Genomic DNA, 19,605 nt, shown 5'->3' with positions numbered 1-19,605 from the left:
GATACCCGCCTATGTCGATCCCATAGATAAGTAGAGGGCAGGTTTTGAGTCAACAATCATGGAATTTTCTATGACCCTTGGATAAGTTGGGGGTTATACTTAGGGGGGTGTATGACTATAGTTTTGTCTGATTTTACTCAAGGCCAGATCCTGAAAAATAATCCACCACTAATTGTTACCTAAGAACTGTAGTCTCTAATTTATTAAAAACGTAGTAAAAGATCATAAGATACATTTTTATTCTTTTTAAATTCTGGTCTTCACCACCTTTTTGTAAACACTATCAGAGTAAGTGCACTGTAAACTACATACCAGTAAAACAGTGGTTCCCAACCTGGTATTCATGTACTCCCAGGGACACTCAACAGGACCTTTAGGGGTACTTGAAAAAGAATGGAATAATGGTAGGAAAAGGCAGGTATACTCCAGAATGCCTTGCAAGACAGGAATGCCTTGCAAGGAGGAGCAAGACAGGAAGGGAGGTAGCTAGTTGGCTGTGAAAGCCCCACCAATAGCTAGTTTTTGGTCATCAATTCATGTATGAACCAGTGATTGAAAACCACAGTAAAAAAGCTGAAACATAATATGGAAAGTGATCCATCACCCAGAATTTCTCAGCATACTTCTGGTGTAAAACAGTGCAAAGGCAGTCTTCTGTTCTTCAAACAGATGAAAAGAAAAACACTGTGATAAATACATGAAGTCTGGGCTTTCCTAGAGAGGAGATGAGGGCTTGTATTATCAATTACAAACATTTTGCTAATATGAAGCGTACAATTTATGGGCCGCCAAGGGATATGCAAGTGAAAAAGGTTGGGAACCACTGCAGGAGAACCAGAAATCGAATCCACCTTTAAGGTATCTGGTGTGTTAAGCCAGAAGCTCTACGTACAACATACAACCCATAACACATAACTGGGAGTGTGCAATTCAATTCACAGCAGAGAGATGAGATATTTGCAGCCCTTTTTACTCAGAAGTAGACCCACTGCTTTCCATGGGTGTTATTCTTAAGTAAGGGTGCACTGAATTGTAGCCTGGGAAGGAGGGACCCATCCTGGTGTTTCAAAAAACAGACCTGTTTTGCAAGCATTTGCCAAGCAGAACCAGGCTGCAACAGAAGGAAGGAGAATAAAAGGTTAACTTTGGATGGAAGGTTCCAGTTGCAGTAGGAACAAATTGCTTCTAAGCTTGCCTGCTGCTTGAGAAACTTGGTGACTGCCTGTCTGCCCCTTGAGAAAGGAAACTTCTCAGGGTTGAAAGGCTCTGCCCTCTGATTGACCCAGAGATAAGGCTAAGTGAGAATTTGAGCTTGATTACTTGGCAAAAATTTCACGTGAGTATCTAAGGTAAATATATAAAGGAACCCCCAAGCTCTGACAGGTACCAGTTAGCAATACCAAAGATTGTGTGTCCTCCCCAGAAACTATTTCTTCTTAGCGAATGTCATCTATATTTTGTCCCATTTTTAGTACTATCAAAATGTAAAAGCTGTAAAACATTTTTTAAACCCCTTTCCCCTTAATTTATCTGTATATATGTGTGATTTTCATATATGACTATTTTTTAAATGAGAAAGAATGCAGGATGGTAGGTTTTATTTCAGAGTGCTCCTGATGTGTATAGAGGGGGGCAAAAGCCTTTGTCCTTTTCAAATCAGCTGTATAGCTCATTTGTGTGCACAAATAAATCTATTACACAGCAGCCTCCACAGGTCTCCTTGTATTTTTTGGCCCCCTTGTGTATTGCAAGTTGGCATTTGACTTTCATTACTCTGCTGAATCCTCTGCATCTATGTTTAATTTGAAAGGTGGTGTGCTGTAATTAGCTCATCAAGGAGCTTTCACAGAGAGTAAGTATAATGTAAGCCTTGTGAAAGCCAGACCAATGACCCAGAAAGCAGGGCACGACCCGATGGGAGGACTACATGTGGAAGCAGCACTTTCCCACATGTCTGCTCTCATGAAAAGCTTGGACCACAAGTCATCAGTGCAGTCTTGTGTTGCAGAAATTCAGTGACCCAGGCTATAGATGTCTATTGAGAATGGTTGAGTGAGAATTTTTACATTTTGCAGTGCGATAGCTTTCTTCTTTTTTGTAAAATTTAAATTCTGTCCATGCAGAGAGAGCTCCTGTTACCAACATGGGCCACTGGGCCTCTTAAGTGGTGTAGCTACAGGGGGTGCAAAGCACTAACTTTTGCAGGGAGCTTCACAGCAGCGTGCAAGCAGCCCCTCCCCTGGAATGCAAGAGCCATTCCAGGTGGGAGGGCGGTGAACTAAATGGAAGCATTCGCCTCCCTGCCTTTGCCTCCATTTTCTCCCCCCCCCACCACCCTATTTGGAATGGCTCTGAAGGGAAGGGGCTGCTTGCATGCTGCAGTGAGACTCCCTGCAAACCTTAGTGCTTTTCACCCCCTCTAGCTGTGCCACTGGGTTTCTTATTCAGCAATGGGCCATTCGTTCCTACCGTTTAACTCATTGTTTTTCATTAGCATGAAACTGCCATCTCAAAGTCAGGCTCCCTGCTGCTTTCTCTCTCTGAAAACTTTTATCAGTGCCAGACAGCTTTTGAGGATGTTCCCTCTTTAAAAGAGAACTCATTTTCAATTCATCCGTTATACCCTTATTAGTGAGCCATTTGGTTAAGAGCCTTTCCCCTGATCTCACTTTCTGTTCTGAATATTTTGCATGCTTCCTGGTACATGTGAGAACTGGGTAGTAAAAGTGCACTTTGTTCTGGAAGAACATGTCCCAATTAAGCATCCAAGTTAAGTTATTTTAAAACATTTCTACCCTTCTTTTCCTATCCTTAGGGTGCCCACAGTAGCGTGCAATAACATAAAACAGTAAACAGAGTAGAATATCAAGTAAGGTGAAAACAATAATTAAAAGTAACATCAGGAAAGCCCAAACCCACAATTGAAAAAGCAGTTGTAAAAATTGTCTGGGGAAAAAAAAAAAAGACTACATATCGCTGCAGCCATCACTCCCCCCACCAAAAGCCAAACAGAAAAACCAAGCACTCATGGTTAAAATCTCTGGCTATACCGGCCATAAAATTCCAAAACTACTAATGTTTTAGAACATTGGAGAAATGTAAGGTTAAAGCAGATAGAGAAGTCAGCCATTGCAGAACATGTGGGAAAAAAACAGGACATAATGTGAAGTTTGACTCCACATTTTTATTGAGAAATGTGTCACATTTCCAGAGAATACAACTGAGAATTCAAGCATAATATGAATAATTAAGACCGAATTGTATTTGGATACCAATTTTGGAGCTCTCTGGATCAGTTCTGCTACCCAGAAGAAAAAGCCTCACGTCATCAAATTGATTATCATACAGGGTGACCCAAAAAAACCCAGAACCCATAAAAATTTTATTAAATCCTACAAAGGTCCAGATTCTTTAATATACAACAACCCTTGATTGACCAAGACATATTGGGAAAGATTATTGTTCCAATATTTCATGCACAAAGTCGACTTGTATACCCTGAAAGAAAAAAGAAAAATTAAAATTAACAATTTTATTCAAAGATTTGTGGGTTCTGGTTTTTTGGGGGGGGTCACCCTGTACTAGCTTTCAACATGACTGGAAGTTTTTTGTAATTTTGAAAGTAAGGCTTAACCCAGGGCTTCTCAAACTGGGGCGTTGCAACGCCCCAGCCTGCGGGCCCTGGCAGCTTTCGCCTTAAGGGGCGGAGGCAGCCTGGAGGCAGGGAGGAGGCAGCAGCTCGATCCCCAGGATCACACCGCTCAGGGGGCTGCAGGGGCTTTGGCCCACTTACCCAAGCCTCCTGCAGCCTCCCGGGGGTGCGGGGAGCCCTGCACGACCTTCTGCAGGGCTCCCCGCAGCTTTGAAAGTGAAAGCAAAAGCAGAGCGATCGCGCCCCGTCTCCGCTAAAGCAGAAGTGGAGCGCGATCGCTCCACTTTCACTTCTGAAGCCATGGGGAGCCTTGCAGATGGATTTTGGCAGCACAAGTGCATGCTGGAATCTATCCATTTCCACCTTGCCCTTTTCCTGTTCTTGGATTTCATAGCTAGCAGAGGTCGAAGGTGACACATAGAAGGCGGAATATCCTACTGAGGGGTAAATTTTTAAAAAGTGTTATTCATTTTTTAAAAGTAAAAGTTTTACTTTTTTTTTACTTACTAAACGGGTTTGCGTCACCTGGTGCAGGTGGCCAGCGCATCCCCCCTATGAGGCACCTCCTCCCATGTAGTGGGCGGGGCAAACCCCCACTGGTTTTTTGGGCATAGCTTTTGATAGACTGCAGATATTTCTACACACTTTATTGAGTTGCATCCTGCATGAAATTACGTATTGATTGATATATAACATGATGGTATTATTCAAAAGTACCAAGATTTTAACCATTTTGGCCAGTAGTAGAGTCATCCTCCCTACGCACCTCACCTGGTGCCGCCCGGACCCCCCACACCCCATTAGCAATGCCACTGGCTTCATGCCTAAGGTGCAGAGGATAGGGTTGGTCTCTGTGTTTTAACTGTTTTACATGGCAGGTTTTAGACAACCTTGTAAGCTGCTCTGTGCACAGGAAAAAAATGAAATGGGTAAAGAAAACATGAGGAACAGCTATTCTGGACGACAGTTCTTACACCAAAATATTATAGGGCTGCGGTTGTGCCCCCACTGAACTCAATAGGTTTTTCTTCCATGCAAACTGTTTAGACTTTGGGATGGAAAGCAGTTACTTGGAAACCGTTATTTTGGTTTTGTGAGAACCAGCCCAGATTCTTGACTGGAAGTGGCTTGCCCATAGGGGTTTCTCTCAGTTCAGGGGACCAAAAGACAGTAATAGATTGGATTCTCTACATGTGCTTTACAATCCAAAAGTAACACCTTGCAGGGCATCTGGAAGTGAGATGAAAGCCAGCCCAGAGCCTGTGTGGAGTGCAGGTGTAACTTCCCTCTGGGGTAAACACCAAGCGGACAAAGTGTTGTGCTTGACAGCACACTCACAGGTCATTCAGACACAGGATTTTGCCAGAGAGATGCTCATTTAACTGAATGTGGGCGGGAGATGCAAACCGCTGGGATAAGTGTGGTGCATCTTCTGTCACCAGATTGCCCAACCATCCAAATTCAGCAGAGGAATCTCAGGTGCCCCAATTGAGCCTGCTATCTTTTATAAGGTGGCAAAATGCAATCTTTCTCTTAAAGGCTGGCTCAGGACTAGCCCAAGACCTCCTGGCACCTGAGGCCATGTGCCAAATTCTGCCCTCACCCCTTACCTGGTGTCTGTTCCTCCCACTCCCTGCATTGGAAAAGGAAGAGGTGGACAAAGTGTAGTTCTCTCTTCCACGCTTCCGGGAGTGAGAGGAGCAGCACCGTGTGCAAGTAGATGAATGGAGATACCCCCCTCTCCCCCAATTTGTTGCTTGAGGTGACCACTTTAGCTGGCCTCATGGATGGGCCAATCAAAGGCCAGATACCTGCTTCACATTTCTCCAGGAACATTGTCTACCAGGGGCATGCAGGCAGGGGAGGCAGAGTGCACCCCATCCTGTCAGCTCAGCCTCTCCTATGATTGCACACATGCTCTGCCCAGCTTCTGTCCCATCCTAATTTTCAAAGCCTACCGACTACACCAATTTGTCCCATCCAAATATCTCAACTCCCTTCTAATGCCCGCTTTTTGGCTAATTAACACCCTCTTTATCTCTAGAACAACCGCTGTGGTGTGCAAAGGAATGAACACAGAACTCCTTATCTATAGCAACTAACCAAATTTATTTCTATGAACACAGACACTCCCTGCAAGTCCTCTTGTCCAGAGGCTTTCCCTCCCCAAAACTCCACTTAACTCAGTGGGTAAAGGTCTGAAGCCTCCAATTCAAGTCCAATCCGGTCTCCAAAGCACAGTCCAGTCTTCCCAGTCTTCCATGTCCTCCAGCAGAGTCCTGGCAGTCCCCTTCTCCTATAGGCCTGGGTCAGGTAGCCCTCTTGGTCTGGTTCCCTCTGGGTCAGCATCCTGCTCCTTTGGGCCTTCTGAAGCTGCCTTTTATCCTTTGTGTCCCATTAAGTGCAAATGTAGCTCAGCTGTGAGCTACCTCCTTAGCTCATTCAAAGCCCCATCAAGGTCAAATGAAGCTCAGGTGTCCAACCAGGTCTCCGTTGGCCTTGATTGATTACAGCTGTGGAGCCAGCACTGCCCTTCCCAGAGCTGTCAACCAGCTGTCAAAACATGGAATCGCTGTCAACACCACAGCATCCACCTGATGATCTTCTGATCTTCCATTACAGCTTCTGAGTGGTTGCACAATCATCATGGGAAGCTGAACGGCCACTGCTGCAAGCTGTAGTCCAATGGTTCCCAACTTGGGAGTCACTACCCCCCCTGGGTCAAGCATGCATGTTTTTGGTCAGGACGCTACCCCCTTAAGAAGGGCAGTGACCCATAGTGCCATTAGAACCACACTTATAGTTTTTGATATTGCCGCAGCTGCTGCCAAGCACAGGTAAGTAAAAAAAATGCATTTTTTTTAACTTACTCGTGTTCAGTGGCAGCAGTGAAACCCAGACTTGCCATTCTAACTCCTTAAGGGGGTAGCATTCCAACAAAGATTGGAAACCACTGCTCTAGTCTCTCCAAGGGACTGGAGGCTCCAAGAGTCTTTCAGAGACTGTCCGAGTCTCTCTCAGAGCCTGTGGCAGCTCAGTCTCCACTGTGACTATGCAGGTGCTGGGGCTTCTGGATAGCCCCCAGAATGCCTTGCAGCATGACCCCACTCAGGAGCTGTGCCTCCCTAGCCTCGGACCTCACCCCATGTCACTGTTGCCTAGTAGATTTATATATGCAACTTCAGAACTGTGTGGATGTGTGCAACCCTCCCCCCCCAAATACGGGTTTCCAAAAACAAAAGCACAAACATGTGGCCTTATGGGTGTGGACAATGGCGCCACACATCACTAGTCACCTCATGAATATCATCCAACAGGGTGTGATGTGTCCATGCCCTTCCCAGCAGCATCTGAAGGAATGAGAACGCTGGATTACGATGGGTTGGATCAGACCTTGGTCTGCAGGGCTTACAGCACTTACAGCACTATCCCTTTAAGCTGACCACATGGTCTTCCAAATGCTCCCCTGAAAACATTCTAGACCACGAATGCCCAAACCCCGGCCTTCGGGCCACTTGCGGCCCTCGAGGCCTCTCAATGTGGCCCTCAGGAAGCCCCCAGTCTCCAATGAGCCTCTGGCCCTCCGGAGATTTGTTGGATCCCGCACTGGCCCAACGCAACTGCTCTCAGTGTGAGGGCGACTGTTTGACCTCTCGCGTGAGCTGTGGGATGAGGGCTTCCTCTACTGCTTGCTGTTTCTCGTCTGTGATGCAGTAGCGGCAGCAAAGGAAAGGCCAGCCTTGCTTTGTGCAAGGCCTTTTATAGGACTTGAGCTATCGCAAGACCTTCATTCATTCATATAAGTTCGTCTTTAATATATTCATTTATGTAAACTTATGTAAATTTATTCAAGTTTTAAATGTAAATTAATTCTTTTTTCCCCTGGCCCCCGACACAGTGTCAGAGAGATGATGTGGCCCTCCTGCCAAAAACTTTGGACACCCCTGCTTTAAGCTGACCACATGGTCTTCCAAAATGCTCCCCTGAAAACATTCTAGACCAAACAGTGTGTGCTTTAGTACTATGCCATAAATGAACATATATTAAGAAACTTCTCTCTTTCTGTTTTCAACATAATGCTTTTTTCCTTTTTAACCTATGAAATTTAACATGGCTCTTCATGGTTTGGGGAAACCTGGAATGTGCATTGAAGTTTGTAAAACAGAACATTGATCTCTGGAATTCTTTGTATAAAAACTCCTCTTGCTCCTTCCTCACCACCTGGAGATGTTTCAAAAGTTATATGCGCCTTTGCCATCTTATAATTCCCTTTGATGTTGTAATAGGGTGCAGAGAATCTCTTTCTCATAAACCAAACCTTTCTAATAAATCCCAAACTCGATAAGGGAACCAGAGGAGCCCGCCTGCAGGTTAGAATTCTAAAGTTTGCTAAGCCCACCTGAGCAGGCAAACAAGTTCAACTTCCACTCAGTTCGGCACATGGTGAATGCAAAGAGTGACCCTATTCTAACTGGCTCTTGGGCAGGGGGCTGAGGATTATATTGCATGGGATATGCAGCGCTGGAAAGAGAGGGACTGGAAAAAGAAGACATGGTTAGTCGGACTTGGTGTTGCACTTTTCGAGGAAGGTGGTTGCTTGGGAAAGCTATTTTTTGTTGAGAGAAGGAAACAGGAAACTTATGAAACATGAGCAAAAGGGGATAAATTTGGGCTGATCCTAGGACTTTGTAAGGGATCAGATTTTGAGGGTAAAACTCCACCGTGAGCACCCCTAACTAAGAAGTGGCAGCCTGTGCAGTCAACAATTCTGAAAGAACTTTCATTCCGTAGGCCTCAGCCAGGCTCTCCCCACCATGCACTTGGTCCTTTATCTTTGCCTTCCCTTTGCATCACAAAAGCCTCTGGAAGAGTGCAATCCCTCAGTTCATGCAAGCTGCTTGAGAAGTATGTTGACAATGACTTGACCTATCTCTGGCATTCTCAAGCATCACTTGCAACCTGAGAATACCCATGCTTTTGATTCACCTGGGCTCCAGAAAGTGCTAAACTGTGTCCAAACCTTTGTCGGAGCCACTTGCTCTGTGAATGAGTTGAACCTGCACTGCCATTGTTCACTTCCACCAACCCAAGATGTTGGTTTCATTCCAGGGCAGGGGAAGTTTTGACCCATCAAGATATATGCAGCTCATTTGCTGTGGTTAAGCTTGATTAAGCTCCTGGTTTTGCTGCCTAGCTAGTGCTACAAACCATGTGGAGGGCTGTGTGTCAAGCACTGCATATCAGTGTATGACTAGTAAGTTGTTGACTTGGTGGGTCACAAGTTGTGCAGGCCCAGTCCATCAATTTCAGCTCTGTCTTGGTGGGCTACCATCACCACAGTGGCTTTAAAAAAAAAAAAAGAAACTCTAATAATTAGCATTTCTATTGTATGTTTGTTTGTTTAGTGTTCAAAGCACTTTGTGTGAACTATGTACAGTTTGCCTTTTTATCCAACGGGGATCAAATCCAGGACCCTGTGGAAATAGGAATCCACAGATACACAAATCCCAAACTGGAAGTGACTTTCCTATGGCATTCACAATGATTCATGGCATCCACGGTGAGTCAACTCCACATATACCAGGGCCACCGATACGGAGGCCACACTGTAGTTATTGCAAGACTATTGGAGGGAGGGGGAAGGCTGTAGCTCAGTGGTAATGCACATGTTTCATATGCAGAAGGTTCCCAGTTCAACCCCTGGCATCTCCAGGGCAAGGCTTAGGCAGCCACTGGAGAACTGCTGAAACCCTGGAGAACTGCTGCCAAAGTGCAAACAGTGCTGAGCGACATGGCTCCATATTCAGCAGTTCCCGAGAAATCAAGAGAGAAAATGAGGCTTCACATTAAAAGGTTTCGGTATTTTTTTTTTTAAAAAAAACATAAACTTGTACATAGTTTGCAGTGAAGAAGGGGGGAAAAATCTTGTTTGTGAAGGAAGGAAACAAATACAAGCTGAACAAGTTTATATGTCAGTAGTGAAAAGCATCCTCTCCGGTGTGCTTGTGACACACACACACATTTTCTTTTAAAGGCAGGCAGATCCTCTAATTAAAATTTATAGTAAAGGTAATGTAAAAACCGGTGTATTTTTTTAAGTGTACTAAAAAAAGTGGAAATCAATACACAGGAAGACAACAGACATAAAATAAATTAAAGGCATTAATAAAAGCTTCTTTCCATATACAAATATCCTTTGGCTTTTTGCTTTACTGATGCCAACTGTACAAGCATTAATTTCTAAGCAAAAAAATGTACAAAGATTTTATTTTTTTTTTAACATGGGGAAGGAGACAGCTTAATAATGAATGCCCCAGCTCCTGAATAAGAGATGATAGAACCCTTTGAAGTTGCAATGTGTCTCTAGCGAGCTGGAAATTAAAGCTTTGAACCCCATTCCAAGCACTGGAGTTTGGCATAAAGGCAAGAAAGTTGTCCAGTGCTTTAGAATAAGGGACTGGAAGGCACTTGGTGTATTTTTGGTGAGATGTATAGTCCAATTCTAACTGCCCTGGCACTGCTGGGTCCAGCAGCATTAAAAGGACTACCAGAGGAAGCCCTCCAGAGGAAGCTGGAGGTCTCCTTGGGGAAAGGGGATGTTTGTCCCCTTCTCCTGAGTAAGGGTGCTGGCCCTGCAATGGGGCTACTCGAGTCTGCGCAGGCTACTTTGCCAGCACAGACTGGAGAAGCTTTGTGTTGCGCTTTTCAGCCCGACACAGAGGAAAGGATTCCATGGAGGGGACCTCCACCGGTCCTTCCCCCTGCCCCAACCTTCCCCCACCCCAGAATGCCTCACCCTGCCCCCAAAAGCCACATTGCCACCTGCTGGTGCTACTTAATGCCAGCCAGCACCCTCCTGGCACTGAGCCCGGTGCTGGCGCTCCCTACTCCCCCAGTATCATAAATATGCTTTACAGCTCATTTACGACACCTAGCGCAGGAGCTAAACTCCAGCGCCGGTACTACTGGTCAATAAGATTGGGCCCTTAATCCCCACGTGGCGATGTAGTGGTGCCAGTGCAGGCCACAGTGCATTCCACAGGGGATTTTCACCTCAGGGTAAGGGGACACTTGGTGGTGCGAGTCTGAGTTGATCCATGCAGGTGGATCAGGCCTGGGAAGGGGGTAGGGACTCCAGCATCACCACTGCTGCCGAACCCACCCCCATTCCAGACCCTATCTGCTCCACCCCATCTTCTCCCCATTCCGCCTTCTCCCACCCTTTAACTAATTCTGCAACCTCCCCCCCACCCTGCTTTACCTCTGCTGTACCCGCTGTGGCGGTTCTCTGTTGCTTTGCCAGCACGCGCCAAAGGCTCCGGCCTTCCTGATGGCTCCCTGCACTGCCAACAAGCTCTTTACAATGCTTTTGCACCAGTGACCAGTGGCATGTGCATTCCACAAGCTCACCTTGCTTAGGATTGGTTCAAAAGTCTATTGCAAACTCTGGCCTGTCCAACTTGGGGGGGGGGGAGGAGATATGTGTTGGTGGTCAACACACACCAGGATTCTAGGCAGTGCACAAGGAAATGATGCATTGAGCACCGACTCCATGTGCCTAAGAAGAGATCTCCCCCATTTTTATCTGGAAACAGTCATCCAGTGGGAGACTAAGCAGCTCTAGATCTTTGGCAATGTGATCAATCAACGCCATCTTCTAACACAATATCTGACTGCCGAAAGTCTTTGGTTTGGAAAGAAAAGGTCATGTACTAATGACTCAGCCTCTGCTTAATCTTTGGCTTCACTGAGTCAAAGTCTTATAAGACAGTCTTAAAGATACAGTTAAGCTCCCCCATCACACTGTGTATGCTGCTCAGCTTTGAAGTCAACCTCACTGAATTCTGCAGAGTCCCACAGCAAAGACAATGTGATAAAGAAGTAGGCAGGAAAATTACCCAGAGAAGAAATCCATCACTTACTTGCTAACATGTTATCAAAAGATACAAAACACAAAAAACCAAAATTCTGGAATTCATTATAGTCATGAGTAAAAGCTCAATCCTATTCATTTCCTCCCCCACTGAGGCAGAGGTGCCAAAATGGCTACAATTGTTTCTTTACCTGGGAGTAAGCCTCTGCAGCACTGCAGGGTCAACTCAGACCTATGCTAGCTAAATAGCTGGTGCCGGTCTGTGTGGACCTTTGCTGTGGAATCAGGTCCAGAAAAGAGATTAGGATTCAGCAGATGCCACTGCCACCAAACCCATCCCCTTCCAAGACCTGAACTGCCTATCCCCTCCCCATCATCACTCTGTTCCACCCTCCTGCCACCATGCCAACCTCCCCTGCCATCTTACCTGGATCAGCAGACGACTCTGGATCTGCTGATACAGGCAGGAAGACTCTGACCTTCCCACCAGTATCCCAATAGCAGGCTACTGGGCATGCGCTGGAGTACTTTTTAATGACTGGTATTGACTACTTTATTGCAGTCAGTACCAGCAGAAGAAGCACTAAGTTGATGCACCACCCAGACAGGATTGGGCCCTTAATCTTGCTCCTCTTGATCCAAATGTTCTCAGAGCATGCTTAAGGAGATAAGGTTTTACTGTAACTGAAATATAGAATTCACCCCATCATATATTATAAAATGTATACATCACATTTCAACAAAAACGTTCACAAAGTTAATTAATGGTTTCTTAGAAGGGTCACGTTAGCCCAATCTCTGGTCTTTATCAGTTCAGGCTATGTTTGCACCAATGCTAATTTGATGGGGTTGTACCACGCTCCATTGTAACAGAGGTTTGAGGGCCCAATTCTGAATGTGGCACGCAGTGTCGCAAACGTGCCATAAGTGAGCACATGCTGACCCAGCGCTGGACAGGGGACAGGCGAACACCAGCAGGCAAAAATTCTGCATGGCCTGCACTAACTGCTGGTAGCACAGGAGACCCACCACCACAAGTGGTAAAAGTAGTCTGACAGTGGCAGGGTGGAATGGGATGGGGAGGGGGAGGAATGAGGGTGTTCCTAGATGGGACGAAGCGTGGGGAGTAAAGAGGACCGGGGTGGGAATCAGCAGCACTTGCAGGTGTAGATCCAAGGACTCACATGGTGTTGGAGGCAGCTTTCCTCCATGTGAACAACAGGTCACTTACCCAAAGGAGACCATTCCAACTACCCCCCCCCCGCTGGAGTGGCTGCATTGGCAGTGGGGGGGGGGATTTTGGTAGGACTGGGCTGTCCAGTAGCATCTTAGCCAATAGCAGCATCTTAAGCATATTGGCTGTGTGTACTGTGGAAAGGATACAGCCTTATAATTTGCATTTTATAATTACAATATTGTATAATCTGACAACTATGGTCCCTGAAAAGCACAGTAGGGACCTTTTAATTAACCTTTTAGATAGGGGGAAAAGCTTGGTTCTGTGGCAGAATCTTCAACTTCCAAGGTCTTAGAACGAATTACCAAAAAAAAACCCCACAATGCATTATTGGGTTCCCATTACAATATTTTCACAATACAATGGAGTCTCTGGAATGGATTGGCACCATAGAGTTGGGGACGACGACGACGACACACCACTGAATGGTGCTTTACAAGAGAAGATAGGTTCCTGCCCCAAAGACATGCTAAGAAAAACAAGTGTGGGGTTCTATGTGCTCAGAATGTGCATATGGGTCTGATGGTTGGAACCTGTGAGTGCAACATTAGCATTCCATTGCTGAGAAATACATGATGTGGATGTGCCTGCAGGCACATATATACGTATATATATAAATAACACAGAGCATGTAAAACTCCATGCGAGTAAGGTGTGTTTTTTTTTAAACACACCCAAGGACATGTTTGAACTGGGCCTGGTGTATTTTCTGCCAGTTGACTGTGCAAATTCCTGACAGACAAGGATCTGCCCTCTTTTTTACCGTCTCCCATTCTCCCATTTCCCTGCAGTGATCTGCTCTGGGAAAGGGGATGGGATTCCAAGGCTTCACTGCCAGTATTGCTGTGGCATGTGTGTGGATCCTTAGTAAACATGCAACTAGAAGTAAATCTTTCCTTGCAAGCTAAAGGTGCCCCCTGTTCTATAAAAGAAAGCCCTTGTTTTCGTACAGATATATCAGCACTCACATACAGCACCACCCATCCTGCCATGTCAAGAAAATAAATGCTTTACATTGGAGATTTTCTTAAACTTGAAGGGTAAGTCAGAACTGATTACATGATTCAGCACTTTGGGGGGTTTTCTGGTAACCTAGGGCAGTAAGCTTAGCTTCAAACACATAACTTATTTCTTAAATCTCCTTCACCATTAGTCTCTGGGAAAATGGTCCAAAAGTCAGCAGTGCAGGTGGACTGTTTTCAAAGCTTTGTACAAAAATATACCAAAGGGTAGTTCTGTTAATCTTCCAATCATCTTGACAAGTTCTTTGCAGATTTCATTTTTTCCCCATGCATAGCTTGCAAAACACACAGTTTCTTACTAGTGCTGAATGTTACCATTTTTCCATCATTAAGTCCTCACAGTAAGAAAGTTAGTCAGGTACTTCTAAATCCTGGAAATCTATGGTCTGTTCCTTCTTGAATCCTGCTCTTCCATTCATTCATACTTGTTTATAAATCTTTGGAGAATGAAATGCATTGGCAGTGCAAAACAGAGTGTGTGTGGGAGGGGCAAGGAATAGTTAAGCAACAAAGGGCACAATCCTAACCAGGTGTACTCAGAAGTAAGTCCTATTTTGTTCAATGGGGCTTACTCTCAGGAAACTGTGGTTAGGGTTACAGCCAAAGTCAGTGTGGAGGGAAGGCATTAGATAGAAGGCTCTTTTCCAGAGGAAGGTGTTATCTGCACGCACAGGATTCCACTGTCATGTTTGGGTAGACTTTAAGTACCACATTCTTGTTTTCATCAAAGAATAGGATGCTGAGGGATGACATTTTGTCTGGTACACAGCAAGGCTCGGGAATCCCAGAGACAACCCCCACCGCTCTCACAATACTCTGGATCGTAGCGTGGTTGGATGGCTTCAAGGCCTACAGAAGAAAAAGAAAGATAACAATAACAGAGGTCAACAAGATTCATTTTTTTTAAAAAGCTTATACTCCAGTCTTCAAGGCAGAACACAACAATAGAATTTAGAACAGTAAACAAAAACTAACAATGCTTTTAAATATATTTTTTAAAGCAGCAGGAAATCAAATCACAGCAACAAAAATCTTTATAGCAACACAATTAATTTAACCCATAGGCTCTCTTAAAAAGCAGTGTACTGAAAAACAAGGAGCAGGATAGACATACTGAAGTCTGCTCCTTTTACTCCAAGGTTCAGTTGGCGGCTTGCAACAAATGGCCAATAGACCCCAGTCTGGACCTCCAGTGTGTCTGCAGCCTGTGTCCTAGCATTTGCACCCAAGAATACTTATAGATATGCTATTTAGCAAGGAACAAATACACTAATATGCTAATATCACCGCCTTGACGGTCCCTAAGCGGGGTGGAAAGGCAGGATATAAATACATACATACATACATAACCACAATTGCCTGCAGGCAGCACTGTTATTCCACATCATCAGCTTGTGAGAAAGTTTATGCTATGAATAAGAGATGACTCTCAATTTCTCTGATGAACTTGGCTTTTCAATATATGAGCAGTAGAAAAGATGGGTCATTTTGTTCCTGAATCCTTCAGATGGCAGCAACTCAGTATATTCAGCCTCGTTTAAATGGGGCTTTAAATATAAAACAAACCCACCAACTTTTACGACAGTCCCTCGGATACTTATAGATACAGTCGTTATCATATCAGCCATCTCTTCTGCCAGCTAAATATGCCCAGCTCCATCGTTTCTTTACAGAATATGGTCTTCAGCAGATCTGAGTTTGTGATTATAGTATGATATATACACAGCTTTACTGTAAATGTTTTGTAAAAATGCAATGCAATAAATAATAATAATAATAATAATAATAATAATAATAATAATAATAAGAAGAAGAAGAAGAAGAAGAAGAAGAAGAAGAAGAAGAAGAAGAAGAATTTTGTGCAGAAACTGGCTTCTTAGTTGGATACAGAAACAAAAAGGCAAAAGGAAACAGCCTCTGTGATTACACCAGCTGCTAGGTTTGGTATGAGCAAGTATGTACAACCCAGTAAACAAAACTGGGATCCTAGTAACTGGCTTCTCTTTCCAGGGAAGGTCATTCCAGGTGGGATTCCAGACTTCTTAAAAATCACACTATGTGGGTGTGGCCCTGGCAATGTGTGCTGTTGAATCAGGGACAGCAATTTGTTGAGTTTGGTCTCTCCTTCAATTCAAGAACAGACTTAAATTATGTTCTTAATTTCTCTATGAGATTTTAAATTCCTCTCTCTCCCCCCAAAAAAAGAGTATCAGAACTATAGCAAATCCTCATCTTTCACAGAAGAATTGATGAAGTGAAAGATGCAACACGTGTCCCAACTCATAAAGAAATTTCTCTTGCATTCTTTTGCATCTATACACAGTCAAAAAAGGTAAAAGGCAATTCTCCAATATGCTTTTATGTTATGTGAGCCTGTCAATATTCTGCAGAGAATTTACGGTAAATTACTGATCTGTTATCTTATGCTACAGTTTTTTTAACTGTTCTTTGCTAAAACGATGATAAATGGGGGAGAGAAACAGAGCCTAAAGTATACTGTCTTGATTGCTTCAGAAATGTTTCTGGCATTCCCATTGCTGTAGGTTATGTACAACACGAAGTCATAGAACAGGCAAAGAAAAACGATTTTAGTCTAGATTTTTCAGCATACAAATTCAACATTAATTTTGTGCACAGATAATTCGCATTCTGTTATCCCTACACATCCATGGGAAGTTTCTGAGGCCCTTTGGTTCTGACAGAAATGCCATCAACAAAAGATTGCATTAGCGATTCAGGAAATATCCATTGTGTCTTTCGAGCTGAAAGGAATTGGAAACAGGTGCTCTGTATATGTGGAGTCTATTTTATTGGGAGATCTGGAAAGCTGTGCACACTATTCTCTCCACACTGTTATAGTTTCCGAAAGGGGTTGCAAGTTTATTTTTCTGCTTTTGTGGTTTTACACACAAAATAGCAGCAGAGATGTTTGCTGGCCCACAGCCCTGATGCCAGTCGCCTGTGGTTGTGGTTTGGGAACAGCTACTCCATATACTTAGCCTTGCTCGGATGGGGTTTGCATTTAAATTTAAAATCTTTGGTATTCCCTTCCAGGCATCGGACTGAGAGATGTTTGACTCCCTTGTTACTCGGAGCCAATTTAGACATTCAGCAAGATCAGGTGGTAAAGCTTTTCCTGGCCTTCAGGCGACAGGTGGAGAAGCTGCATATTTGAAGGGCAACTTTTCACACACATACACACACTCAAAATTCTCTGCATATAGAAAAATAACGTGCCATGGAGAAACATATGCACACTCAAAACTCCCTGCATATAGAAAAATAACATGCCAGGGAGAAAACTATGAAGAAACCTGACATGCTCAGTTTTATGTTGGTGGGTGGAAGATTCAAACATAATGTTGCACCTGCAGGTAGAAGGAGTGCTTAGATTCAGACAATTCCAAAAGGCAGTGGTTCCCAAACTTCTTCGACTGGTGGCTCTTGATCTTGACCTACTGGGCCACTGGCTGTGGCTTCCAATAAGGGCTACAATCCCATACATTGTATAGGGAGGCAGGTTTTTTGCAAGGATTCTGTGGCTCCCCTGGTTGGTTTCCATGGCTCCTCAGGGAGTCATGGCTCACCGATAGGGAACCACTGACATAAGGTCATAAGAAGGGTTCAACAGGGTTGAACAAAAGGTCCACTAGCTCAGTAATCTTTGTTCCCCAGAACCGTAGGAACATGCCCTACCACCAGATCTTACTGTGTGATCAACCTTCCCCAACCAAACTATCTACTTATGCTTAATCTTAAATCAGCCATAAAAACACTTCTATCCCTCCTCAAGACAGTTAACAGCTTCTTTTGGAAATAAAATTTCCCTGCAACACATGGTCATCCGCCTGCAGTACTCTTTTCCACATGCCTGAATTAAGCTTAATGTTAGAGCAGCTCCACACTTTACCCAGCAGTCACTGTTGCTTGTGGGCACACCAGCACTATCCAGATGTTTCCTGAAGCAAACACATGAAGTGTGAATATCTGATAAGCATAAACACCTGTGTGCATACATTGGGAATTTAGTGGAAAATTGCACTGTTAAGGCAGAGCGGTGATGTTTGGAATCCACATGGCTATCCCACTCTACCTCTTGGCATCATCTTATCACCTTTTCTAGTTCCAAACTGTGCTACCTCTGTCTTTCGGGGATGTCTGCTTACCTAAAGGGAGATTAATGGAAGCATGCAGGGAGGGAGGGAGGGGGAGAGAGTGATAGATAAGGATGTTCCCACTGGTGTGTGTAGAAGCTTCCCTCCCAGGGCAAATAGCAGCCATGAGGGGCCCAATTTTGATCAGGACCATGATGGAGTGAATGTTTAAAGCCCTTTGTGGATTTGCCTCTGATCTTTTCCTATGCAGATAAACTCCTGAGTATCACTGAACTACCCAAATATATAAGGTTTCTTACAGAATTGCGGGAAACCGAGTTATCTTTATCAAGTCTTCGCAAATATCCTTCATTTCAAGAAACATTGCCAATTTTGAACTCTGAAAGTTTCCCCAGTTACAAAACAGCTGGGCAGCGCAATCCTAACTTGTATCCAGCGCAAGTTTGGGGTTGGTTGAGGCTCAACCCTATGCAAGGGGAAACGTTTCCCCTTACCCTGGGGAGAGTCACAGTGGTCCCAAATGGGTCTATCCGGATCTGCGTCATCTAAAGAGGTGACGCAGAACAGAGCAGCCTGAAGGGGCTCCACACTGCCCAGGAACAGCCCTAGCCAGGAACAGGCTGTCTGTCGTGAGCCCTCTTCCTGCCCAGAAATGCGTCCTCCCAGCCCCCTATCCACACAGCCCGCAGACCTCCTTGTCGGCTGAGCTTGGTCGGTGTGAACTCACCTTCTGCTGCCCAGCACAGAGGCTTGATCTGGCCTCCGCAGGCCGGCGCACCTCTGTGCACTGGTGCAGCTTACTTGGAGGGAGGTGCTAACATTCTTTTTGGCATGTTTGCAACCCTCCTGGGCTGGCACAAAGGACCTGCACCAGCACAGAGCGCATTTAGGATTGTGCCCTTAAAGTCCTGCCTAGGGTGAATGATGCACCATAGCCATCTTCTACTTTAAATACATGCTATTATCTGCAAGCTCCCTTTTTAGTAGAGCGCTGTCTGGTCCAGTTCAGTCAAAGAACATCAATGCTAATGCTTGAGCTACAACCACTGATATTTGCATAACAGTGGATAAGTGTGGTGGAAGTCATCAGGCACAAACAAGTCTGTTCTTTCCTTCTTTGTCATGTCAGACAGTAGAGATATGGGAAAAATTCTGCATTGAAAGGAAAGGTCACACAAGCCGAGTGAACTTCATCCAGGCACTGAGCATGCAGTCGTAGGATGTGTGCAAGGTGTGAAAGCAAGGCACTGACTTAATCAAAACATTGGGTTGAATCCAACCCAAACCTTTGAGTTCAAGCCTCCCTTCACTTTTGAGACCCCTGCACGCCCTGAAAACTGTTCCTAAGAGTCCCCAATCCTCTGGAGCAGATTTTCTGGGTGTGTGAAGGACTGAAGAGAGAAGGGGAATATTGACAAAAACAATCCCCTCTTTGCTCCCTGACAAGTGCAAGATAATGTGTTCAGAGACCAGAGTTTTCATACAACCCATGATCTGGTTTAGCATCCAGCTACACATAAACAGCTTACATATTCCTGCATAGAACAACTGTTGTATTTCAAATGACTACATCATTGCAATTGCTTTTCTAGGCCAGTGTTTCTCAAACTGTGGGTCAGGACCCACTAGGTGGGTCGCAAGCCAACTTCAGGTGGGTCCCCATTCATTTCAATATTTTATTGTTAATATATTAGACTTGATGCTAC

The 19,605-nt window shown here is 44.6% G+C and overlaps 1 protein-coding gene across 1 annotated transcript in view; it reads right to left on the bottom strand.

The window, feature by feature from the left end:
• Positions 1-14,336: 14,336 nt before the first annotated feature.
• BMP3 (bone morphogenetic protein 3) overlaps positions 14,337-19,605 on the bottom strand; it is a 37,240-nt gene continuing 31,971 nt past the window's right edge. The window contains exon 4 of the mRNA XM_066632283.1: positions 14,337-14,633. Coding sequence (XP_066488380.1) covers positions 14,442-14,633 — 192 coding nt within the window. The 3' untranslated portion in view covers positions 14,337-14,441. The remainder of the gene's footprint in view (positions 14,634-19,605) is intronic.

This window comes from Tiliqua scincoides, chromosome 6 (genome assembly GCF_035046505.1).
Source record: "Tiliqua scincoides isolate rTilSci1 chromosome 6, rTilSci1.hap2, whole genome shotgun sequence".
In the NCBI taxonomy this organism is placed as follows: Eukaryota; Metazoa; Chordata; class Lepidosauria; order Squamata; family Scincidae; genus Tiliqua; species Tiliqua scincoides.
This window is presented reverse-complemented; position numbering and strand designations above follow the sequence as displayed.